Source organism: Marmota monax, unplaced genomic scaffold (genome assembly GCF_021218885.2).
Source record: "Marmota monax isolate L192 unplaced genomic scaffold, Marmota_monax_Labrador192_F-V1.1 WCK01_AAM20220418_F8-fsc00011, whole genome shotgun sequence".
NCBI classification, from domain to species: domain Eukaryota; kingdom Metazoa; phylum Chordata; class Mammalia; order Rodentia; family Sciuridae; genus Marmota; species Marmota monax.
In genome coordinates, this window is record NW_026693082.1 from 18310116 (window position 1) to 18336439 (window position 26324).

A 26324-nucleotide genomic window follows, 5' to 3' on the forward strand; every position below is an offset into this window, starting at 1 on the left:
GGGAATCCCCCAGGGTTGAGGTGGGGCAGGGGGTTCAGAAATGTGGGAGGTTGATAATCCATTGTTGATCTGTCTGAGCTTCCTCCTGACTAAATTCCAACAGGTCCAGAGAAAGTTTAGAACACACACATATCTTCTGAATTTCATTATGGTGGTTTTCTATTTTAGTTCTAAAGACCAGACACACCATGCTGTATGATATAGTTTTCCAAATAGAATGCTTTTTTTTTAAATCATAGTACTTGAGTTGTCAACTTCAGTGATTTCTCCCCATTACTTATCCATATGTGCCCTTCAGTTTATATCTGCTTCCTTCTCTTTCTAGCACTTTCTCTGACCCATGAGAACTCCTGGGAGCCACCAGGGTCTTCCTTGCCTGGGTTCTGCCTGAGGTCCCTGGGACTTCTGAAAACTTTGTTAGGCCCAGCTTCTGGGTGGGGCTGGATACACATCATGCATTGACTACGGCCTTCTTCCACTGAAAGAAGAACTTTGCCCAGACCACAGAAATGTGTGTTAAAATGACATCCGCCACCATAAATATAGTGTACCTGGACAGATGGAGGAAGGGACACCGAAGAAGACATATATTGTCAAAGCTGCCACAATGCCTAGTTTGGATGATAGTTTAACAATAGCTGCCTTTTTTATATCTTTTGCTGACAAACATTTCCCCTCCATTGTTCTGATTGGTCAGTTTGCACATTCTCCACTGAAGTTCCTTTCTTGAGAATTTTCCTGTGCAAAAAGATGCCTAAGAATCGTAGACAGATTTGCAGAGAACTGGCAAAATTGGAATATTTCACAACTTCATTTTTTCTTGTGTTATATTAAGGGACAAATGCTCCCTTAATATAACTGGTCCCCAGAACAACTGGTCCCAAGGGCTGTCTCAGAAGCTGAAGCCTGACAGAAGGCCAGCATCCAAACATGTGATGAGGCTTATGATGCCTCAGAACACAATGCCTGGCAGTATCTCTGACATCCTTCATCCCACCTCTGCTTGACTAATTCCTTGTTCTCTTTCCATTATTTTTCAAATGCTAACTTTTCTCCCATCTTCATCCATATTCAGCCACCATGATAAACAAGCACAAATCAATACAAAGAAAACACATATGGAGAGCTGTGAGCTCCTTGGAGATATGACTTCCTTAAAAAAAAAAAAAAAAAAAAAACCATCTGAGCAAGGAAGGTTGGAGATGTCTGTTATTAACCCAATAACCTAAGTAAGGCCACAGATTTGTTCTGCATCGGAGCCTCTGATTCCCAAGTGTTCTGATTCAAGACAGAAGAAAGATCAGCAAGTGCTATCTCAGAAGCTATTATGGTTGGATATTATTTAATTATTTATTTTGAGTGTTCCCCTAATTTCCATTGTAGTTGAAGTCTTGTTTTGCAGGGTGGCTGTGTTGGGAGTGCTGTGGACTTTTGAGAGGTGGGGTCTAGTTCTTAGGTCACTAGGAACATGTCCTTGAAAGGGATTGTGGGACTCCAGGCGCTCACACTCGTGTTCGATCTCTCTCTCTCTTTCTCTGCCTCTCTCTCTCTCTCTCTCTCTCTCTCTCTCTCTCTTTGCTCTGTTAGAGAAGTGACATGACAGCTTACTCCAATACATGCTCCCACCGTGATATGCTGCCATCCATGGCCTTCACCAGAGACCAATCCAATAGGGTGGTCTAATCTGCGACTTTAAACTTCAAAAAGTATTAACTCAATAAACCTTTTTTCTTCATAAATTTAGTTGATCCTGGTACTACATTGCAGCAACACAACACTGACTCATATAAAACTTATTCCAATAAACTTCTAGGGGTTGGTCAACATCAGGACCCTCCCTGTCCTTAACCACAGTGCCTAAATGACATGACTCGGGGACTGCCCAAAGGCCCCTTTTCAAAGTAAAACGCACATTTTTTCTCTTCTCTCCCACTTAGGCATTTTATATTTCACTATTAGATTAATTTCTTAGAGCAGAGGAATTGTTTACAAAGGTATTTTGTTAAACATGATCTGTGTTTACTAAAACTATATAGAGATATTGTAATATCATGCAAAAGCTTTAGAATAAATCTCACAGGACTGAAATCCTAACTCACTTTTTTTCTCTTCTCTCCAAACCAACTGTTTGCTACCTGCCTGATCATCAGCAAGTGATTAATCTCTCAGAGTGAGTAGAGAACCATGGGAGGGAACACGGACAGCAGCTGAAAACAGTTGTGCTGCATTTGGAGCACGCGCATGCAAGAGAAAGAGAGAGGCTTGCCGTGTGGGGGTGTCTCTTTTGCCTACATACTTTGAGCCCCAGCTCAGCCCCTGGCTATCCTTTACCCAATCTCAAGTTTCTTTCTAAATAACACTTCCAGAAAAAGCCTTCTTTGACTCCTCCAGGTCTTGACTGGCTGCAGCTCCATGGGTTTCTCCCCAGTATCTCTCCCAGGGTACATCAGTGGCCTCCTGTCATCGCCTCCACCAGAACGTTCACCCACTGCAGGCAAGAAGTGCCTCTTGTCTACTGCTATTAGCCTTAGCATGGCGTGCAGCACATAAGGGTGTTCAGATAAATGACCACTGAGTGAGCCAATGAAATATTATTCAACCCTCTCATGTAGGTCTCACAGTGAACATTTTCTGGGAGGAAAAATAAAATCCACCCATCCCTTGGTTTTGGGTAATGAAATGCTATTGGTGTATTTTTCCTTACAAACTTTTTGTCCCTGAAATTCAATTCTAAGATCTAGGAACAGAAGATAGGGTCAATGGCATGCGGGCAGGGGGCAACCACAAAAGGTACCCAAATGGTACTACGTTCTCAACTCTAAAAGAAGTGATGCTATTTAATCTCGGAGGAGAGCAAATTGTCTTTCTGATTCTGTGCCAACAAATTTTCAGTAGGGTTTTGTGCTGTTATAACTAAAAAGGGGAGCCGCCTTCAAACCTCTTGGAGAGTTTACTAGAGAGCAGAATTATCAAGGGAAGACTCAAAAAGAAACCAACTTGCTGTAAAGACTCTGCGAGGGGTTGGGGGACATAGATCAATAGTAGAGCTGTCACCCTGCACGTGTGAGGCCCTGGGTTCCTGTGATGTCTTCAAGAACTCTTTAGACCATTGTGTTTTCTGCACCAGAGAGGCAGACAATGTAAAACGCCATCTCTCCAGGCTCATGAGAGGAGTCTGAATGGGAAATAGATCCAATTTAAGATCTAATTAAAAAGAAACAAACTTCTTTTAATAATGTACAGTGAATAAAATAATTTTGGACAGAGTTTTTTTTTTTTTAATTCTTCCAGTTTAGTTAAATCTTTAAATTTCCAAAGTAAATGGGTTGCCCTCCCCTGGCCTTTCCTCCTCTCTTCCTCCCTCCTTGTTCTTCTTGGGGTCAACTTCTTCCATTTCTTTAAGTCTCTCTCCCTTCAGGACTTTGGAGTTTGTACTAATGATGCAGAAATCTCTGTCTAGCCCCAGCTCTTCCTAAGGATCCATCCAGTTTTGAATTCTTTGTCTTCAAGTTACTGCGTATACCCTTGTCATCAGCCCCTCAGTTAATAACCAGACTTATTTTTCAAAGGTGCCAGACTATACTGCCACCAAGCCATCAATCCAATTAGAAAGGTTTTGCTTTAGATATCAGCAAAGATTACACTTTTCCCCAAAGGCCAACTAATAGAATCAGATTAATAAAATTCAAAACATAATTTTAATTGAACATTAAGGCATTAACATGATCATAAACTGTAAATAAAGTCCCCATTCACTGATGAATTAATTGATTTGCACATTCTCGTTTCTCACAGTGAGTGAGTAGAGAACCATGGGAGGGAACATGGACAGCAGCTGAAAACAGTTGTGCTGCATTTGGAGCATGTGCATGCAAGAGAAAGAGAGAGGCTTGCCGTGTGGGGGTGTCTGGTTTTATGCAGAGACACATGGTCCAGTAGCGGGACGAGGCCTGCACAGAAGTAACTCCAGTACAAAGAAGGAAGTGGTCAGAGCCTGGAGTAAAGCATTCAAAATGTGCCGGGGAAAGGGGGGCTCTGAGGGGATGTGAAAACCTCTCTAGCAAAGCTCAGCAACCACAGCAAGAGGCTTGCCTTTCTATGCATTATCCATCTTGGCCATTGCATTAGCCAGAGTTCTCTGGGTGATTGCACAATCCCTTGTGGGGCTTTTATCTTGCAGGCTTAGCTTTGGGGGAAAGTGTGCTTCCAATATTTGCTGTGCAAGACAAACTAGAAAAGCAGAAGGGTCCCTTGAGTCCGGAATGCACACAGATACTAACAAGGCAATCCTGACACATGGCAATGCGTAGGAACGCCCACTTTCCTCCCAAACAGGTGCGTGTTGAAAGGAGCTGCTCTTAGACTCCAGGCAGATGGGGAGCTGGACAGTATGATGAATGAAAACATGTGCTTGTAAGTTAAAAAGAAACTGGGTTCAAATCTCAGCTCTGCCTTTTGGTCACTTATTACATTATCCTTCTGAATTTCAAAACTGTCATGGGTCAAGAAAGCATTTCAGTGAGAATCAATGAAGTAAATGGATGCAAAGTGATTGCTTAGATCCTGACATGTGCTAAGAACTCAGTGCTAGCTAACCATCACAACAATGTGATCAGGAATGTACAGCACTCAGAACATTAGCAGGGAGGCTTCTGTGTGGCCAAGTAAAAAGACCATTTCATTTGGAATAGAGCCAACCGGAAAAACACAATTCTATTTAGTACTTTACATTGTTTATTATACACACAGTGCATGCTTATGGTAAAAAAAAAGAAAATCAAGATGAAATAAATTACAAAGTTTACCACCAACCAGATACATCTAAATTTTGTGAATTTACTTCCTTTCATCTTTCTTCAAATATACATAATTGTGTTTAAACAAAAATGGGCACATATTGTAATGCTGTTTTGTGCTATGGTTTTTCCTTGTCACTGTGTCATGTCATGTCTTTCTTGGCCAACTAATAAGTGACAATGTCATCATTTAACTGACTGAAGGCTATCCAATTATATAGACAAAATAATCTGTATTTAATCAACTTCTTACAATAGCTGTTATTCAAGTTGTAAGAAGGGAGCCCTGTGCCCTCTGCACAAGTACTGGTTCCACCTTGGGAAAGATCCTGTGTTCTCTGGGCTTCATATTTACCACCTTTACAGTAAGAATTAATGCCCTCCAGCACCCAGAGCTATTTCATGGATCCAAAGAACTGGTGTATGTAAACATGTTTCTAAACAGAAAAGTACTACGTAAATGTTTATATTCATCAAAGAAGATACTAAACATCTATTCCCTTCTGTGTAATTAAAACAAGAAGAAATTTGATTAACACATTATCAATTAAGTTAGGATAAATTAAAAAAAAAACAACAAAAACCTGCATCCCTGCTGTAAGCTAGGAAAGCAGTAGCAAATGCTTCAACTTAGTTTAGCTGCCTGTTATCTGTCCTCTGTTCCTGGGGAGAGAAATCAGAAATTCTTTCCAGTTTTTTTATGAGGACTTGGGATCCAGAAAAGATAAAGTGCCATGTCTATGATGTTTCTAGAAAACCTGAGAAACCTCCTGTCACCTATCATCCCAGTCTCACCTGCCTTCGCTTTACCTCAGGTGTGCCTATGACTGGCTGAATCATTAAATGTCCACCTTATGCTTAATGAGAAGGTTGCAAAAGACAGGAAGACTTACTGCCTCAGCAGGTACTAGCAGAGCCCGGGCTTAATTTTCATCTGTTTTGAACATTCTAGAGCCTCAAATTCTCTAACTTTGAACTTCCCAAGCAGGAGAAACAAATCCCTCTCCTTAAAGCATTAGCAAATTAAAGCTCTCAGGTAGATGCTTGTCTCAAGAGTTGATGTGTCTGAGACAAATGAGAGAAATTTCTACAAGTCTTCTGTTTCCCACAAATTAACTCAATGATTCGCATGGTTTAAGTAGCATTGAGAGGCAGGTTTTCATGGCTTGCCTGAAATTGCATCCTTTTCTTTTAACGTATATTACTTTCAGGTAACTGTCAAAGACAAGAGAATATTTCAAATAACCTCTGTCAACTTTTGCTGATTATAATCACCTTAGAATTTTTTGGAAGACAAAAATCTGCAGATGGACAGACTGATCCCCCAAGGCTAAGTTTCTGGGGGCAGTTTTTTAATCTGCTCCAGTTCAGGTGATTCTGGCTGAATGTGCAGCTAGAGTTGAGAAACACTGCCCACAGAGAACAGTCTGCAAACTCACATCCCCACACCTTCCACTCACAGTGCCTCTGAGCAAAACCACTGAAATACACATCCTCAAAGCTAACCTCCTCTCCCCCCACAGCAAGACTCCAAGTGAGAAAAAAAAATACATCTTCTAGAATAAAGTGATTCCATCTATGTAGAATAGGGAAGATGCTGTGTGGCCAAAAACAGAGGAAGGCGTGGGTAAAGCACGATAAACCTCAATGCAATTTATGCAGCAATTTAAAATTATGATTATGAAGAATTCATAGCAACATGGATAAAAACAAAAGCTGTGATCAAAGAAATGAACATAAACTTATGTATATTGTATGGGTACAACATGAAAATCAAACTCCATGCACCAAACACACGAGAGAGAGAGAGAGAGAGAGAGAGAGAAAGGAAATAACTCCCCAAATGCCAATAGAAGCTATATCTTGGTGATGGTTTTTGTTCTCTTCTCCTTTTTTTTATACTTTCTCGATATTTTTTAAACTGCCATATGTATGGTAGAAAAAAAAACATTTAAATTAAGAAAAAAGAAGTGATAATCCAGTCACAATTCTCAACAATGAATTAACAAAGCAACAGTAAAAATGCCCACCTGCAGGTCTCTGCCCTCGGTGCCTTGCCTTCTGTCTTTCTCCTGCCTTTCTCCTCCAAGTAATTCAGCTTGATCATTTAAGAAAAAAAGTGAAACAGCAGATTGTGCTTTATGAGCAGTGTCAGCCAATAGCAAGAAAAGAAGGAACTTTGTTCAGTGGGTCATCTGTGCTTTGTGGAAGCTGGTGTGGGTGTTGGCAATGGCTTCTTTCTTAAGAGGGGAAGGCTTTCCGTTAGGGACTACCTCTAAAAGACAGAGCCCTGGGATTGCCCTGCTCTCTCCTGTCTCTCTCCTTCTCTCTCTCTTTTCTCCTCTCCACTCTTCACTCTCTCTCTTTTAATCAGCATCTTTCACATGATCAGGGGATGTGATGGACTAGAATCAGGGGGGGCTTTAAATGGCTTTTAGTTTTTCTGAACGGTTTCTGTTTCCATGACAAGAGGGACACCAACATTGCCTCCTGAATCCAGACAGCTCTGTGGCATTATTTGGAGTAGACCCGTCACCCCACGCGCTTTCTCACTTCCACTCAAGGGGAGGTCTTACTTATTGTGCCGAAAATTCTCTGTGAAGCTGACCGATCACCCCCCTGTTGCTCGTGTAAGATGTCTTCTCAGTCCTCATCTTTCTTCCTTTCTGGTTTGCCAGAAAACAGTTAACCAGGAATATCTTATCGAAACTTTCTCCCTCTTCTTTCTGGTTCTTTTTCTATCAATTTTCCAAATGTGAGTTTTCTGCAGAGATCTGTCTTCTGCCCTCTTTCCAATCTCTTCTCTTGCTTTTGGCTACTTTATCCACAACCATGGCCAAATTTAATATGACCTAAATAAAAACTTTCCTTTTTTTGTGGGGGGTGGTTATCAGGGATTGAACTCAGGGGCACTCAACCACTGAGCCACATCCCCAGCCCTATTTTGGATTTAATTTAGAGACAGGGTCTCACTGAGTTGTTTAGAACCTGGCTTATGCTGAAGCTGGCTTTGAACTCACAATCCTCCTGCTTCAGCCTCCCAAGCCGCTGGGATTATAGGTGTGAGCCACTGCACTTAGCCAAAATTTTTCTTTTCCTATCCCAAGCCTACATTTCCCTTATATTTCCCATCTAGCAAATGGTATCTTGTGATTTATCCAGTTAATTCATCTATGAACTTAGAAGTCATTCTTAATTTCTCTCTTTTTCCCACAGCCCACTTCTAATCTAATAAACTCCATTTGTCTGCCTTAAGAAGTATGTCATAAATCCATCCATTCTCACCATCCCTATCCCTGTTCAAACCCTTATTGTTTCCTGGATAGAAAACTGCAGTAATGGACTGGGTATGTAGTCCAGCAGAAGAGTGCTTGCCTGGCATGTGCAAGGTCCTGGGTTCAGTATCCCACGTGTGCATGCACCTGCACACACAAGCCCAAACACACACACACACACACACACAGAAAAGTTGAGAATGAATTCAGTAATATTAGGCAATGAAATGATATAAAAGCTTCCAAATTGAAATAAATAAGTAAATTATTTCTGTAGATATCATCTTTTATCTAGAAAAACTTCAAGAACATACATGCAAAGCTGCTTAATAAACAAATTAAGCAAACTTGCAGAATACAAAACCAACACACAAAAATAAGTTACATGTCTATACATCAACAATGACCAATCCAAAAAGAAAATTAAGAAAAACAATTCCATTTACAAAGCATTAAAAAGAATATAATACTTAAGAACTAACTTAACCAAAAGGTGAAAGACATGGGCTGGGGTTGTGGCTCAGTGGTAGAGTGCTGGCCTAGCACGTGCAAGGCCCTGAGTTCGATCCTCAGCACCACATAAAAATAAGTAAATAAAGGTATTGTGTTCAATTAACTAAAAAATAAATATTTTAAAAAAGGTGAAAGACTTGTACAATAAAAACTACAAAACATTGCTGAAAGAAATTAAGGGAAGGCATAAATACACTGAAAGACACCCTATATTCATGGATTGAAAGACTAAAATATTGCCAAAATGTCAATACTATACAAACTGATGGACAGATTTGGTGCAATTTCTGTCAAAATCCCAATAATGTCTTTTGCTGAAATAGCAAAATCAATCTTAAAATTCATATGGAAGGCTGGGGTTGTGACTCGGTGGCAGAGCACTTGCCTCTCACGTGTGAGGCACTGGGTTCCATCTTAAACACCACATAAAAACAAATAAACAAAATAAAGATATTGTGTCCATGTATAACTAAAAAAAATGTTTTTAAAGATTTGGAATCTAAAGTGACCTCTGAGTAGCTAAAATAATCTTGGAAAAGAATAGCAAATCTTGAAGTCTCACATTTGAAGATTTCAAAACTTACTACAAAATTACAGTAATCAAAACAGATACATAGACCAATAAAATGGAATGATTTTTTTTTTCTTTTTGGTGGTGCTGGAGATTGAACTCAGGGCCTTGTGCATGTGAGGCAAACACTCCACCAACTGAGCAACATCCCCAGGCTGGCCAAATGACTTTTGACAAGAGAGTCAAGATCGTCTAATTAGAAAGGGCAATCTTTTCAACAAATGATGCTGAGAAAACTGTATAGCTGCATACAAAAGAACGAAGTTGGATGCTTACCTGGCACCATGTACAAAAATTAACTCAGAATGGATAAAAGACTTAAATATAAAAGCTAAAACTATAAAAATTTAGAAGAAAACCTAGGGGAAAGCTTTAAGACTTTGGATTTAGCAATGATTTGATTATTATTTGTGACACAAAATTCACAATCAAAGAAAAAAATGGACAAATTGAATTCGATCTCTAAAAACTTTTGTGCTTCCTAAGACACTAACACAATAAAAAGGCAAACTTCAGAACAGGAGAAGATACTACAAATCACACACATGATAAGGGAATAATATCCAGAATATATAGAGACTCAAACAATTAAAACAGGCAAGGAACTTGAATAGACTGGTCTCCAAAGATGGTATCTATATGGCCAATAGACACATGAAAAGATGCTCAGTACTGCTAATCACTGGGGAAATGCAAATCAAAACCACAATCAGACACCCCATTTAAAGATGGCTATTTAAGAGCAAACAAAATAGCAAAATAACAAATGTTGGCACAGGTATAAAGAAATTAAAACCCTATGTGCTGCTGGTGGGAACATAAAATGGTCTAGCTATTATGGAAAACAATGTGACAATTTCTCTAGAAATTAAAAAACAGAATTACCATACTACCTCTGCAGAGTTCCAGCCAACTTGGGACAGGAAGGTGATAGATGAGGACCAGAGAGGGGTCTCTAAAGCATGGCTCCAGGATCCACATCTCAGAATAGTTCTGCCTTCACCGTTCAATCCCAGCCCCATTCAGGTCCCATTCCTGTTAGATGCTCATCTATCAAACTGAGCTATTTGTTTAAATCCCAAAATAGAAAGCACTATTTTAGGGTACACAACAAGGAGTTCAGCTGTGTTTTGGTAGAAATTAGCCAACTCTTCCTGATAATAAACAAAGATGGCCATGTTTGCTTGTTGTAGCTTATTTTCTGGGAACTAGAATATAACTTCAGTATGTTGTGAGGAAGTGGTGTCTAGGCATGTTGAACACCTAAGTTGCAGCACGAGTTAATGTCACTCCAGACCTAAGAACCCAGGGCAGAGGGCCGAAAAGCTCAGTGACCATCTGAAATGCTGCCCACCCTATCCAGCCCTCCTATGCCTTCCTCTGCCCCCAATGCTATGAGAAAGCAGCCCTGGCTCTGGCTACACCCTCACTCGAGTTTTCTTCTAACTCTTGAAACCACTGATTCTAGCTCCCTGCCCCATTCCTTCCCAGTCCTGACCCTGGCCTGGTATCAAGTGCTGAAATTGAGACTCCTTCCTCTCCCCATCAGTACCTCCTTCAAGTGCCCCAAATCTTGAAACTTGGAGAAAAATAAAAAGTACCTCTTCCTTCAAAGTTCTATGCTGCTGATGCTGTGACAATAAACAAGAAAGAGGCCCCTGGAACCATTATATGCATGTCCCATAGCTCTCCAGCAATGACCATGCCCAGAACAATGTGGAGGTCTTACTTCACATCCAAGAACTGTGGTGAGGGTGAGTAGGTAGGTATCTGTGCAGCCTTTTCACACAGCCTTGGAGAAGGGGCTGGGGCCAAGGCCGCTGCTCTGGGAACAAGGCTTTTCCTGAGCTCGAGACTGTGTTTCCAATATTCGATTAACCAACCAGAAACTTACAGAGTACAAATAGTGTATGGCATTACTTATCTCACCTTTAGGGGGAAAAAAGCTAAAAGCTTGATAGAATATTTAATTCTATAAGCAGTCACTATAGATTTTTATTTCTCCAATAAAAGTCTAATAAGTTGACTCATGGGGCCATCTTATTAAAATAAACAAAGTGAAAAAACTTTCAACTCTGAACCCCCAGAGCTACCTCACATGTACCAGATTCTCAAAAAGCAGAACATGGCGTGTCAAGAGTGTGAGAAAGAGGATGAAAGAAACAGTCGTTTTTATCCCCTTTCCTCTGAATTCATAAACCTCAGGGAAAGGAAAGGACTTTTTGTTTTGTTTTGTTTGTTTACAGAAATCTTTGATTTTTGATGGTTTGATGTTATTGTTATTGTTGTTATTATTATTTTACTTTACAATGATGCAAAAAGAATTTTCATACAGTAGAAACTGTACTTTGAATTTTGATCTTGATCTGTTCCCAAGCTAGTGATGAATGTTCTGGTCCTTCCTGGAGATGCTGGACTTTGGCAGCAGAAGTGACCCACGGTTTCCAGTCCGCCCTGCGATGACACTGGTGCTTTACAGTGTGCTGTGCTGCTAACCTAGGATCTTCTGTGGATCAGATGGATTAAATGCATTTTCAATTCACAGTGGGTTTCTCAGGACTATCTTGTCACCTGTGGAGGAGCTTCTGTATCTTTAGGATAGCCAGGGATCTCTGTGCACTCCTTAGGTAGTAGCTTCACTGGTAACCGCCTTTTGGACACTCTCTATTCAGCTTGGCCAGGTGGCAACCACATGTTTTCTTACAAGAGGCTGAGGAGTTTCAAGAGACCCAGTCAACATCCCTTGGGATGGAACAACCCCTTGTCCCACGGCATGACTTACATAGTAGGGATTAGGTACAACATTCTTTGTTAAGGGCATAAACATCTTCATTCTTCACTTTCCTGAATCATGCCCTTCCTTCCCTCCCTTTCAGCCAAACTTTACTCTTACCCCTAAAACTCTCCTGCTATTCATCCAAGGTCTTTCTTGTACCAAGGAAACAAATTAATTAAGTGACTTAGGGAACATGGTGACTAAGGATGTAGCTGTCTTCATCCATTTTCTGTTGCTATAACAAAATACTTGAGACAGGGAAATTCATAAATAAGAGAAATTGATTTGGCTCATAGTTCTGCAGGCTAAACAGTCTAAGGGCATGATGCCAGCATCCAATCCACATCTGAAGAGGGCCTACTTGCTACATCATTATAGGCAGAAAGCATCCCATGATGAGACAGCAGGTAGGCTAGCTCAGGTCTCTTCCTCTTCTCATAAAGCCACTAATGCCGTTATAGGGGCCCCACCCTCATAACCTCCTCTAATCATATTTACCTCCCAAGGGCTCCCAACTACAAATACCATCAACATATGAACGTGGGGACAAATTTCCAATGCATGAACTTTTTTTTCCTCTTGTAGTACTGAATATTGACCCAGAGGCTCCTACATACTAGACAAGCACCCTACCACAGAGCATATCCCTATTTCTTTTTAAATTTTATTTTGAGATGGTGTCTTGCTAAGTTTCCTAGGGTGACCTCAAATTTGTGATCCTCCTTCTTTGGCCTCCCAAGTAGCTAGAGTAACAGGCATGTGCCAACACATTAACACACAATTTTTTGAGGGACATACTCAAACTATGACAATAGCATTCTAGAAAAGGACCACAGAATTAGAACCTCAGCAAAAGGCATAATACAGAAGAGATTCTAGATGCACCAGTTTAGCTTCAAATCTGTAATCGCTCATTATTCCTTCTTGTTTCTTCCAAATCCTAACAGGGGTATCATGATTCCCTACTTGACTAACGCTTGAAGATCTCTCTTTAGGATTCTGTTCTATTATCTGAGCAGATGAGACAGTCCTTCTTCACTTCCACCTGTGTGACCCTCAGCCCAGGTGGCATGTAGCCAGGTAAGAATACCAGACAGAATCAAGAGACGGTCTGGTCCTGTCTCAGCATAACTGGTTGGATGGTTTGGAAACTATACTGGAGACCCTTCTCTGTGTTTCTTTCACAATAAAGGACCATGAGGTTCTGGGAATGGGGAAAGAAAGAGAATATAAGGTTAAATAAGAACAGTTCCTGAGCTCAAGGAATTTCTATAGTAAACCTCATTTATTTGCATTGAAAACCAATCAGAGTACCATGCCCCCAAGACAATACGTTGGTGTATTCCCTGTATTTTTCTGGGTTGTTGTTTGCTCATTTGTTGCATCCTTTGTTTGACATAAATTTATTTCCCATCAACTTTGTAACACAAATATTTTCCCATGTCAGCCCAAATATTTCAATGACTAGATCACATCCCATCAACAAAATGTGCCAAAGTTGGGAAAAATCAATTCCTTTTGTTTTATTTTCCCCCTGATACACAAATCTTTTCCTTGTTTAGGATGGTGGACCGTTGTGATTGGCTTGGGGTTAGTTTCAGTCAGAGAATGTAGAGAGATTTGCAAACATGAAGTGTAGCTTGAAAGATGAAGAAAGAACTCTGGGAGAAAAATGGCAAATGAACTACCCGCAAAACCCTAAAGAATGCTCTATCCTCTACCTCCCCTGGGTTGAGGCTGAGGTTGAAGCCAGAGTTTTAAGCACTAACATTGGTGACACAAAGAGAGGGCCATCCCTGATAACATAGCTGGTGTCTAAACTCAGGACCAAAGCACCTCATGCTCCCCAAGAGAGCCTGTAGGGTGCTTCTACCCAGTTCTGAGAAGAGTGCATGTGCAGTAGGAGCAGCATTGATATCTAACTTCCTCCTGGGCTTGGCCCAACCAATGCCCTTAGGCATTTAAACAGTAATTGCAATGGCAGCAGGGGTGATTGCTGTAGTAGAGCTGCTCTCTCTCTTCCATTGCCATCTGCAGACAGGAAAATGACTTGGTGTGTTAATTTTTTTATTGCTGTGACAAAATAACCAAGAAAAAACACTTCAAGAAGTAAAAATTTATTTTGGCTAATGGTTTCCAAGGTTTCAGTCCATGACCAGCTAGTTCCATTGTTTCTGGACCTGTGGTTAGGTAGTACCTGATGGTAAAGGGCATTCTGGATCAAAGCTGCTCATCTCATAGCAACCAGGAAGTAAAGAGAGTGAGAGAGGAAGGGGCCAGGACAAGATACATATCTTTCCAGGTCGTGCTCCCAGTGGCCTACTTCTTCCAACTAGGACCCACCTCCTACGTTTCTATCACCTCCCAGTAGCCCATTCAATTGTGCATGCATCAATGGATTGATTCACTAATGAGATCAGAGTCCTCATGATCCAGTTACTTCCCCAAAGGCTCACACCTGAGTATTGCTAAAATGGAAACCAAGCTTTCAATACCTTAGCCTTTGGGCAATCCAAACTGTGACATCCAGCTTTAACAGAAAACTCAGGAACACAGGAGAAATAGAGAGGTATGGGGAAGTTTGGGGACAAGGACAGAAGGGGAAGAGATAGGTTGAAAACAAAATAGAACCCTAAATGAAGACTCCCAAGCCAGACCATGTCATTTGGTACCTCTCCCACCAAGAGGCACACCTGGCATATTTGCCCTCACTTTTCTTTATCACATCTCCCCTACTCTGCTTTCTGTGGAGTTGGGGTGGGGGATTCATTCTAAACCTCAGACCCCCTACTGACTCAGATTCTGACTGTACTTGGCACAGGTAGGGAGAAGGAAGGTGGAAGAATAGGAGAAAAAAAAACCAGAATATTTAACCCTATGGATTCTTCAGGTGGCATTTCTGACAGCTTTGGTATATCCTCTGGGGATTCCAGTTCCTGCCCACCTTGCCAGCCAACCACTGGGTTGGAGAAAGCCATCTCCTTTCCATGTCCCTGTAGCCAAGGTGTGGTAATGGCTTCTGTGTGCTAGTCTCAGTGTTGAATCTGTCTACAGCTTGTTAGCTCTTTCATCACCTGGGTAATCCTTCCCTGTTTTAAATTTCTAAATGGACTCCAAGGTCCGTGGGTCCCTGGGGTCGGCCTACACGGATGCACTCTTGGCTCTGGGAGGGACACACATTTAAATGCTCCAGCAGCTGCTGGACATCTTCCATCTGCCAGGCCCGTGATGAGCACCTGACACGTATCTCTTCACATATATTGCAATGATCCTGTGTGTTAGATATTGTCCCATTAGACAACATCTAAATGATGAGGAGGCCACATTTCTGAGATGCTAAGTGATTATACGTCTTCTTACCCCTAGTGATACAAACCACAGCTCTCTCTGACATAAATCCATTCCACCACATTAGGGAATTTCGGCTTGCTAAGAGGAACTAGGGTCTTCTCTCAGCATTGTTGAGCATTTATATGATGCTTACATTAATTTGATGCTTTATATGTTTACATATAAAGATGGGGGCAATGGGTGCCTCTTCTACTGGGCATGTGCAATAAAATGGACACCAGCTCATGTCCCAGAAAACGATATTAAGAAATGCATTGTGCACTTACTATCAAAGGAGTGTTTCGCAGTGGCTTTAATAACTGGCGACTTCAGAATTCTGCAGAGCCCAGGAAATTGCATTATTTCATCCAAGTCATTAGAGAGGTCTTAGGCACCATGCCATTTATGGCCTGCTCAGCCTGTTCAATTCACTTTGCTTCTCACAGATGAGCCTTAAGGCTCCAGCTGATACTGTCCCGGGTGCCATCAGTGCTACCCTCTGCTCCGGAGGGGAGGGGCAGATGCTATGGAGGGGAAACGGTTCTGCCTGGGAGGCCAGCCTGGGTTCCATGCTAGTGGGGTACAGTGGGCACATCAGAGAAAAGCACTGATGGGAAACAGGCTGCAGAGGGGCATTCTGAAACCCTGGTTTCTCACACCCCAGGGAGTCAGTGTTTATCAACTCCTACCCATGAGGAGGCCATCGTTTCTGTTTTGAGCCTGTTAAATAATTGGGAGCCTAGAAGCATGAAACCCCAGGAAAACTAGAAGGGTATTTTAGGGGACCAGCTTGATGTAAGGCTGTAGTTTCCTCTCTTTGTGTAAAGTGATAGAAAAGAATAAATGAGTTTTTTCCTTGTGGGCCAGAACCAGAACATCCTAGGTATATTTTTGGGGGGGTAGAGGGGATACCAGGGGTTGAATCTAGGGGTGCTTAACCACTGAGCCACATCCCCAGCCCCATTTTGTATTTTATTTAGAGATAGGGTCTCACTGAGTTGCTTAGAGCCTCGCTTTTTGCTGAGACTGACTTTGAACTCATGATCCTCCTGCCTCTGCCTCCAGAGCCACTGGGATTACAGGCATGTGCCACCGTGCCCAGCCCTTAGGTATCTTTTTATCTCCACCATCTACACTGTGACTGGCACCTAGTAGGTGCTTAATAAATACTTGTTGTATGGATAAAGAAGGAATAAAATAAACTTGCCAACTCCAGGAAACACACATGGTCTCCTCCTTTCCTTCATTCACTCTTCTACTCATTTGTACAACACACCTTAAGCAGAGGTGGGCTAGTGCCCATGCTAGACGAGGGGCATAGGATGATACCCAAGACTTGGGTCCTATCCTCAGAGGATCGCTGCCTGGTAGAGAGAGGCAAGAGGCAAACATTCACTCGTGTTGGTAGGGCCTGGAGGAAGGAATGGTCAATCCCAGGGCCCAGCAAACACCTACAGGTGCCTCTGTGTGAAGAAGGACCTTTCTGGGTATTAGAATTACAATAAGGTAGACCTTCCTTATGACCTGCAGCCTGAGGCCAGGGCTTCCCAGTTGCTAAAGCAAAGCCTGGACTTCCATCACTCTCCTTGTAGGCCTTAGTCTGGGGCAAAATGACCCTGCTGTCCTGCTGATCCTGGTCAGATATTGCCAAGAGAGGGCACATCAGAAAAGGATTGCTTTAGGCAGAAGGGCATGAACTAGCTCAGGGAGAGAAGCAGGTGCACCATGGAAGGAGTCATGGAAGAAACTTTAAGATATTCTGCAGGGAGGTCCTGAGCAACAGGCCAGCCTGGGCTCCAATTCCGTATCACTGTTTCTGGCTCTGTGTATGGGTACGCATGACTTACCCTCTCTGCTATATAGACTGTGCTCCCACCAGAGTTCGTATGTGGAAATCCTCACCCCTGAGGTGGTGGGATTAGGAGGCAGGGCCTTTGGGTAATGATTAGGTCATGTGGGTGGAGCCCTCACAAGTGGGATTAGTGCCTTATAAAAGAGGCCCCATAAAGCTCCATGCCCCTTCCTCCATGGGAAGATGCAGCAAGAAGACTGTCATCTGGAAGCCAGGCATGCATGCTCTCAACCCACACCGAATCAATCATGCCCTGATTTCAGGCTTCCAAAGCTGTGAGAAATAAACTTCCGTTACTTCTATTCTACCCAGTCTGTGGCATTTTGTTATAGCAGCCAAAATGGATTAAGACACTCTCTGAACCCCTTTGCTCCCCGTGAAATGATAATAATAACTCAGCAGCACAGTGAGGCCCTTCTGAAAGTCAAGCAGATGAAGAGCTTAGCAGGGCCCAATTATACAGTAAATTCTTCCAAGTTTTCTGAGAGGACACAAAAACTAATTAAAAGTCAAGTCTCCCCTCCCAACAATCTATAATCCCTTTAAAAAGTGTTATTGTTCCCATTTTTTAGTTGAAGAACAGTCACATAACTGTTCAAAATTATCTGGATTTCAAGACTCTCTGCTTCTGGAGATTGACCCCCTTGGCACTCCCTGACACTTGAGGACCCAAGTAAGACACTGAGGTGGATCTAAAAGCCTCTCAATAAATGTGTGTTTTTTTTTCTTTCTTTTTTTTTAAGGAGAGAGAGAGAGAGTGAGAGAGAGAGAGAGAGAGAGAAAATCTTTTTTTTTTTTTTGGTAGTTGGACCAACACAATGCCTTTATTTTTTTTATGTGGTGTTAAGAATCGAACCCGGGTCCTGCCCATGCTAGGCGAGTGCTCTACCGCTGATCCACAATCCCAGCCCCAACAAATGTGTTCTTATGGGGGAAAAAACGGAGACTACCAGTAAGGAGCTCAAAGTTGGACAGTTCAGTAAGGCATGCATGCAATAATTATACTCCAGACAGAATGAAAATTTCAGAGGATACCAATGAGTTTAGCTTCCTTTCAAGTTGGTTATCTTGTAGGCTGTAGTGATGGTTAATTTTCTGTGTCAAGTTCGCTAAGCCCTGGTGTCCAGTTGTTTGGCCAAACAGCAAGTCTGGATGTTACTGTGAAGGTATTTTTAAACCAGTGGACTCTGAGTCAAGCTGATTACCCTCCATAATGTAGGTGAGCCTCATCCATCTCTCGAAGGCCTTAAGAGCAAAGACTGAGGTTCTCCCAAGTAGAAGTTCTCAAAGCTGCAACATAAAATCCTGCTTGAGTTTCTAGTCCACTGTGGCATTTGGACTCAAAACCACCATGTCAATCTTTCCCAGAATTTCCAGCTTGCCAGACTGCTCTGTGCTCTGTGGACTTTTAACTTGCCAGTTGAGCAATTCCTTAACTAACTCTCTCTCTCTCTCTCTCTCTCTCTCTCTCTCTCTCTCTCTCTCTTTCTCTCTCTCTCTCTCTCTCTCTCTCCTTTGTGTCTTCAACTGGTTCTGTTTCTCTGAGAAACCTGAACTCCTACAGCGTTGTTCAGGGAAGGAAGGTTTCAGGAAAAGGGTGGGGAAGGGTGCAGGGAATAACTTCCAAACAACACAACTCTCCCTTTTACAAGTCTCTGGCTTGCGGCCTCGTCCGTTTCCATGCTGAGTGGTATGAAAGCAAGCCTTCTGGGGTCTGATTTCAAACAAACCTCTCAAGGAATTCACATCATCAACAGGAAGAGGCAAAGCTGATTATCAACTGTTTGGCACTTAGCAGAAACTCCCTGGCTTTGCTAATGCATGACTGTCCTGGGTTTCTCCAGCTTCAATAGGAAGCTTTTCCTCCTCACACTTGGCACCTAGTCGGCCATTCGAGACTCAGTAAGTGCTCAAAAAACATTAATCAGATTGAATGGAGTTGAATCTGTCCTTCTTGGATAGCTCATTAGGGTATGTTAAAACCCTACAAATGGAGGATTCTAGGCAGACCCCAGGGGATGGAGGGGATGGGGATTGAATTTAGAGATTGCTTCAACCTCTCTTCTCCCCTCTTCCCGTCACACACATTGAATCTCACCCCTGCTCTCTGTTCCCGCTGTACTTGGGCCGGCCTGACTTTCAATCCATGGTTATAAAGGACTGATTCGATGTAGAGCCCTGTGTTTGGTGCCTGGTGGGAGAAGAAAGGAACAGGACTCCAGCCTCTTGGTTTCTTAGCCTTTAAGGCAGTGGTCATTTTTTTTCTACCCACCTTTGCCATCTGTCCCTACAGACTTTCTTCACCAAGACCCACATCATCTCCAAAGTCTCCACTCAGATGGCCTGCTTGATCCTGGCCATCACCTCCTCACCTGACTATGCTTCAACCACATGTGTGCACATGCCATGCCATACAAAGAACTGCTCACTCAATTTTCCTCTTCCCCATTCTAGAGCCTGTGGTTACCCTGGCCCTTCTCCTACAAATGCCCTCCATCTTCCGTCTCTTCTCTCCTGCCATCCAGGTCACCTGGCAAATCCAACACTGATTAAACTCACTGTGTCTCCATCATGCTTGTGCTCCAGTGTTGAAACTCGATGAAGTCAATCAAGCAGTCCTACTGACTCAAGATAGTTCCTAAAGGGACACCACGCTTCCCATGTAAATCCAATCCCCTCTCTTTGAGGAGACTGTTTGGCACCTTCTCCTCTCTCCTCAAACCTCCATGAGCCTTTTTTCCTTGGTTTCATGACTTCATTTCGTACCTCATAGAGAAAATACTTATAATTAGGTGAGAACTAATACCTCATCTTCCTACCACCAAACTCCCAAACATGTAACTGACCTGCAGATTTTTGTCTTCTCATCTGATACCAAGGAAGAAAGATCCCTGCTCCTCTCCAACCCAGCCCCTCTCCATCCTACCATCTTTCCCTCCACAACATCAACCTCCTCCTCTGGGTAATCCCAATCAACATATTTGTGTGCCTTTGTCAAACCCATTTAAATAAATTCCTTTCCTCCATGCCTCTATCTACTTTCCCCATTTCTCTGTTTTCCTTAACATCATAAAACAGCAATGGCTACTTCCTCTTAGCCTTCATTGTTGCCCCCCCACACACACACACACACCTGACCTCTAAATGCTGGCACCTCAGGCTGTGCCTTGGCTGCTGCTGCTCCTCCTCCTCCTCCTCCTCCTCTTCCTCCTCTTCTTCTTCTTCTTCTTTTAAAACTTATTTATTTGTTCTAATCAATTATACATGACAGCAGAATGTTCTTTGATTCATTGTACACAAATGGAGCACAATTTTTTACTTCTCTGGTTGTACCCAAAGTAGGGTCACATCATTCATGCAATCGTTTGTGTCCTAGGGTAATGATGTCTGTCTCATTCCACCATCTTTCCTACCCCCATGCATCCTTCACCTTCCCTTTGCCCCATCCAAAGTTCCTCCACTCATCCCAACCCCCCCCCCATTATGGATTAACATCCACTTATCAGAGAAAACATTCGGCCTTTGGGTTTTGGGGATTGGCTTACTTCACTTAACATGATATTCTCTAACTCCATCCATTCACCTGCAAATGCCATAATTGTATACTCTTCTATTGCTGAGTACTATTCCATTGTGTATATATACCACAGCTTCTTTATTCATTCATCTATTGAAAGGCATCTAGTTTGGTTCCACAGTTTGGCTATGGTGAATTGTCTGACTTCTCTTCTTTTAATTCTTTCCTTATGTGATTTCCGCCAGTCACAGACCCATATGCCACCTATGTGCTAATAACTCCTCTGAGTTCCTGTAATCAGGGGCTTAACTTCAATTTCTAATGACAATATCAATCTCAATATGTAATCATCTAAAGTTTTTGCTTATGCAAAAATCTGGCAATTATCCTTGATTCCTTGATTTTATTTCTAACTCATGTGATAGGGACTGCTGTTTTTCTCCAATATTCATTTCCTCCTTCCTCCATAGTAATAAAATTTTTACTGGATTCATGTTCATTCAGAATAAAGACTACATTTTTTGGCCTTCCTTTCAGCTAAATACGGACTTGTATTTAGATCAGGTCAAGTGGATATAACCAGAAGGGTCAAGGGATCACCCTTTGTCTCTTCTTCATCCCTTCTCGACCTGAAATGCCTGGGATATAGATACTGACTTGGACCTTGAGGATGGGGGTCACACCCTATGATGGCCTAAGAGCACAAGACATTCAACCAGTCACAAGTTCTGGTCCCTACATAGGCAGGTGATAAAAAGGTCAATGAGATATGAGAGGGAGTTTGTTGAGGTGTTACATTTCCTCACTCTTGCAGAGTTCTACAGGGGAAGTATCGGATGTTGTCCTGTATGTCTGGATTCAGAACAACCAAAAAACAGACCACTCTAAAGATCCTGTGACCATCACGCATAAATTTGGCATTTCCCAGGTAGGTATTCTTTCTGATAGAAAGGTTCAGCTGCTATAAAATGGGTGCAATAATACCTACTTCATGAGATTGTTATAATCATTAAATTAAATGATGTATATAAGGTGTTTAGTATAATGTTTACCACATAATAAACTTAAATACTATTACAACATTATCTCCAGGTATTTTAGCAAAATTTAAAAATCAATTATGGAGTTAAATAAATGTGACAAGTTAACAACAGGATGTCTACTTACCCAAATATAAAAATATATATGGAGGCATTGAGCAGGGAAATGTCTAATAATTTCCTGATTAAGATGTAAATAGTTATTCTAAATTTTTTTAAATTAAGTTATATGTTGAAGAATAAGACAAAAAGAATATTAAATGAGAGCAAGAATAAAGAAATATTCTCCACCATTTCCATCCAGCCCCACATTAATTGAAATATTATACCTCGCCAATAGAAATTTGAACCTGTGCCTTCAGCCTTTTCCCTTTCCCATCTCCATTTCCTTCCCAACCTTCCTTATTTCCATTACTGCTGTGAAATCCCCTAGATTTATCCATCAGTGATGGGCAATACACACAGGCTTTTCCCATAGGATTCTGTTTTCGGTGGGGAAGGGCAGTACTGGGGATTGAATTCAAGGGCACTCGACAAGTGAGCCACACCCCCAGCCCTGTTTTGTATTTTATTTAGAGACAGGGTCTCAATGAGTTGTTAAGGGCGTCTCTGTTGCTGAGGCTGGCTTGGAACTCAAGATCCTCCTGTCTCAGTCTCCTGAGCTGCTGGGATTACAGGCGTGCACCACTGCGCTCGGCCCCATAGGATTCTTAACAACACCTTAAACCACAGATTTGGCTTAAACTGAAGACCAAAGCACTCTCTCGCTTGTGTGTGTGTGTGTGTGTGTGTGTGTGTGTGTGTGCGCGCGCGCGCGTACACACACAGAGGAACCTATCTGAACACTGGTGCAGGGCTATGAGTGTAGCTCAGTGTTGGAGCACTTGCCTAGTATATGTGAGGCCTGGGTTCAATCCCCAGCATCAAAAAATAAATAAATAAAAATAAAAATAAAAAGCAAGGGCTGGGACTGTGGCTCAGTGGCAGCGTGTTTGCCTAGCATGCATGAGGCACTGGGTTCGATCCCCAGCACCACATAAAAAAATGAACAAATAAAATAAAGGCATTGTGTCCACCTACAACTAAAAAAAAATATTTTAAAAAATCAAATACACATTCCTGTCTGTCTAAAACACTAAGACAACAAAAATTTAAATTATAGAAGGAAAATTATTATATTTTTATATATATTATTATACAAGTCAACCTCCTTTTCTACACTTTACTACATTCTAAAGTTTGTCAATCAATCTGGTAGTAAATGCTTCAAATTGTTGCATTTCAATCTTCTCCAGGAGCCTCAGAATAGTACTCAGAATACAGCCCACAGATATTTTTCCAACACTCAGTCCTATTTATTTTCTTAATTTCATGTGCCTAACCCAGAAGTTCTATTCTATTGATCCCATAAAGCCTCACAAGGTCTCTAGGTTCTGCCACTAAGCAAATAAAACAGACCATGAGGACATGATGTATCACTTGGCCTTTTCCAGCAATCACTGGTTGGTCTCAGCACAGGACATGGAGAACAGACAATGCCCTGCCCTTCGTATCCTTTGTGGTCTCTGACAAGAAGATCCTGGAACCCTAGATTCCCCCCTTCCCCGACTCTGGTCATCCATTAAGGTAGAAACAAAAGTTTAGGAGTGGTTTTCATTATTTTCAAAAAAATGAATAGAAACTTAAGATTCCATTGGACATCACAAGGTCACCTCCTTAAACAGATATTGGTTGGTCACAATTTGTGTGGCTATTCTGTGGGCTGGTAGCTTCCGCAGCTCTTCCACCAACTCTGTGACCAGCACTGTGCTCAAAGTTCTACCTGTGTTGCTCCCAATCCTGAGTGATCCAAGCTTCACCGAGCCCTGATCCCACCTATAACAAAAAGACCACAGTACTGAGTAAAATTCTACCAAATATTTCTGGGAGTCCCTGCGGGTATTTCACCAAGGTTCCAGGCCCATCAACTCTGCCAATTTTGGTCTCATTTGTGGCTCCATCTGCCAATCACTGCCACATGACTGCCATTTGCTGCCAACTGCTCAGTGTACACCTCGGCTATTCCCACTTCTCTTCCAGAACAGCCACCCAGTACTGGAGGCTTTGAGCTACTGACAAAGACGTGGAGACCATGTCTACCTCCACACTCTAACAAACAGATGGATACCCAACAAGGCCGTTTGTGTCCCGGTATCTTAGTTTCCAGGAAAATGATTCTTTCTGTTGGGCCTTGGTGGTTACTTCCTCTTTTCCCCTCCCTTCTTTGCTATCACTCCATCAGACTTGAGCAAAGTCACGGGACAGACACGCACTGCACTGGGAGTCACACTTCCTTCCCCAGAATGAAGCTTTGTGACTGCATCTGGCCTGCCTTGTCTGGAAAATTCCATCAAGGGAGGCGTGCTGAGCTCCTAGCAGATAAATCCTAGCAGACCAGTCCTCCCAGAATTCCAAACACCTATGACCTTTACTGATCCCAGTGGTAGATGGGACTTAGAATCCTGCTAAATCTCAATCATCCTGCAAAGTTGAAGCCTATTTGTCTCCCCTTATAAATAATAAAACCAAGACTTGGGGAGATTAAGAGATTTGCCCAAAATTCCATAGCAATGCCCCAATTTACTTTAAATATAAATTTGTCAATTAATGAATATGGTTTTATAATAAAAGGATTTCAAAAGTGGTGACTCAGGGGCACTGAACCAAGGAAAAGGGATTAACTGACGAGGTCTGGGTGCTGAAATGATGGGGAAGATCAACTCTAATGCCAGTGTTCCCACAATCATGCAGGCGGGCCTCCATGGCTGCCTGGGATGTAAACCTATGGATGCCCAAGGGTACAACCTCTGCATGATTCCATTGGAAGAAACCTAGTTCATTTTCCTTTTCATTTTTGGTGCTGACACCCTGGTGTAAAGGACAGAGTGAAACATTTGATTCAAGGTTGCAGATTATGATGTGGTCTTACTATCCACATGGGTCTCACCCTCCCTAGCTGGAACACTGAACATGATTACTCTCTAGATGATCCACAATCCTAGATATAATATAGGTATTATATAATATCGATGTATAATATAATGTAATATATGTAATATAATATTATATAATATATATTATATAAATTAATTAATATATATAATATATTTGGTATAATAAAGATGGAAAACATGTCATTGCTCTGCTTGTGATGGAAAGGCAACAGAATGTAGATGAGTAAAAAGAATACCAGGGCTGGGGTTGGGGCTCAGTGGTAGAACACTTGCCTTGCACATGTAAGACACTGGGTTCGATCCTCAGCACCACATAAAAATAAATAATATAAATTTTTTTTTAAAAAGCATACCAGTGGAAGAAGATTTAAGCAGCACCAAAAGGTCAATTATTCCAAAATTTTTGAATAAATCTATATAAGTCAAAGGTTTTGATTGCAAACATTGAATCAGCTTTAGGTTGCTTAAGTAGAAGGAGAATCAAATGGAGAGACTTGGAGAGCAGGAAGAATTGTTAAGAAGGCTGGAGAACTGAGCCTGGAAGAAAGGCAAGGAATTAAGGGAACCAGGCCATTGACCCCCTCTTGGTCTCACCCCAGGACGGTGCCCTTGGGGTGTTGTTGCCACTGCCCCTGAACATTCCACACTGCCCTGGAACCCAGCAGCAGCCTCACCACCATTGGGCCCTGGATTCCTCCACTGCTACTGGGCCCCTGGACAAGGGGTGCCACTAACTGCTGCCCTGGCTTTTGGGTGACCTCACACCAAACTCAGAGTCCTTGAAAGAGCCAGGCTTCAACAACCTGTCCCCTTTGTAGAGGGACAGGATAAACAACATTCTTTTGAGTTCTCCTAGTGGAAGGTGGAGACCTGTCTCCCAGCAATATTCACACTATGGTGGGGTCCTCAGATGCAGGAGGGGGCTCAGAAATGGGTACCCTCTGCATCAGTCTACTCAGATGCCATAACTGAATTCCACCGCCCGGGTGGCTTAAGCAATAGGAATTTATTTCCTACCCTTCTGGAAGCTGGAAGTCCAAGGTCAAGGTATGGGCAGAATTGGTTTCTCCCGAGGCCTCTCTCCTTGGCTCATAGGTGGCTCCTTGCTGCGTCTCACACGATAGTCCCTCCATGCACATGCTTCCCTGGTGTCTCTTTGTGTGCCCAAATTCCCTCTTCTTATAAGGAGTCCAGTCAGATTGGGTCACATCCTTCCCAAAAGTTTAATTTAATTGCTGCTTAAAGTCCATATCTCTAGCTACAGTCACATTCAGAGGTACCGGGATTAGGGCTGCAATATATGAATCATGAGGGATTACAACTCAGCCCAAAATATCCTTGTAAATGGAAAACATCTACTGCAGTGATTAAAAACAGAGATGACAAGTGGGAACTAGGCCGAATGTGTGCTCAAATACAGAGCGAACTCTTAGCAGAGAAATTCCTTGTCACTGAAACACTGAGGATGCCAATGGAGATTCAGAAGCAATCCAGGGCCAGACGCAGGGGCACACACCTGTAATCCCTATAGCTTGGGAGGCTGAGACAGGAGGATGGAGAGTTCAAAGCCAGCCTCAGCAAAAAGTGAGGCGCTAAGCAATTTAGTGAGACCTGTTTCTAAATAAAATTAAAAACATGGCTGGGGATGTGGCTCGGTGGTC

General features: G+C 42.3%; 1 protein-coding gene across 3 annotated transcripts in view; it reads right to left on the reverse strand.

Moving 5' to 3' along the window:
• Positions 1 to 25896, reverse strand: part of Cysltr2 (cysteinyl leukotriene receptor 2) — a 68699-nt gene extending 42803 nt beyond the window's left edge. For 2 of the 3 annotated variants that reach the window (XM_058582569.1, XM_058582570.1), the window contains exon 1: positions 25681 to 25896. In XM_058582569.1, coding sequence (XP_058438552.1) covers positions 25681 to 25802 — 122 coding nt within the window. In that variant the 5' untranslated portion in view covers positions 25803 to 25896. Of the gene's footprint in view, positions 1 to 6826; positions 6972 to 25680 lie in introns of those variants that run through there. The other variant, XM_046454005.2, reaches the window with a different exon arrangement.
• Between the last annotated feature and the right edge of the window lie 428 nt (positions 25897 to 26324).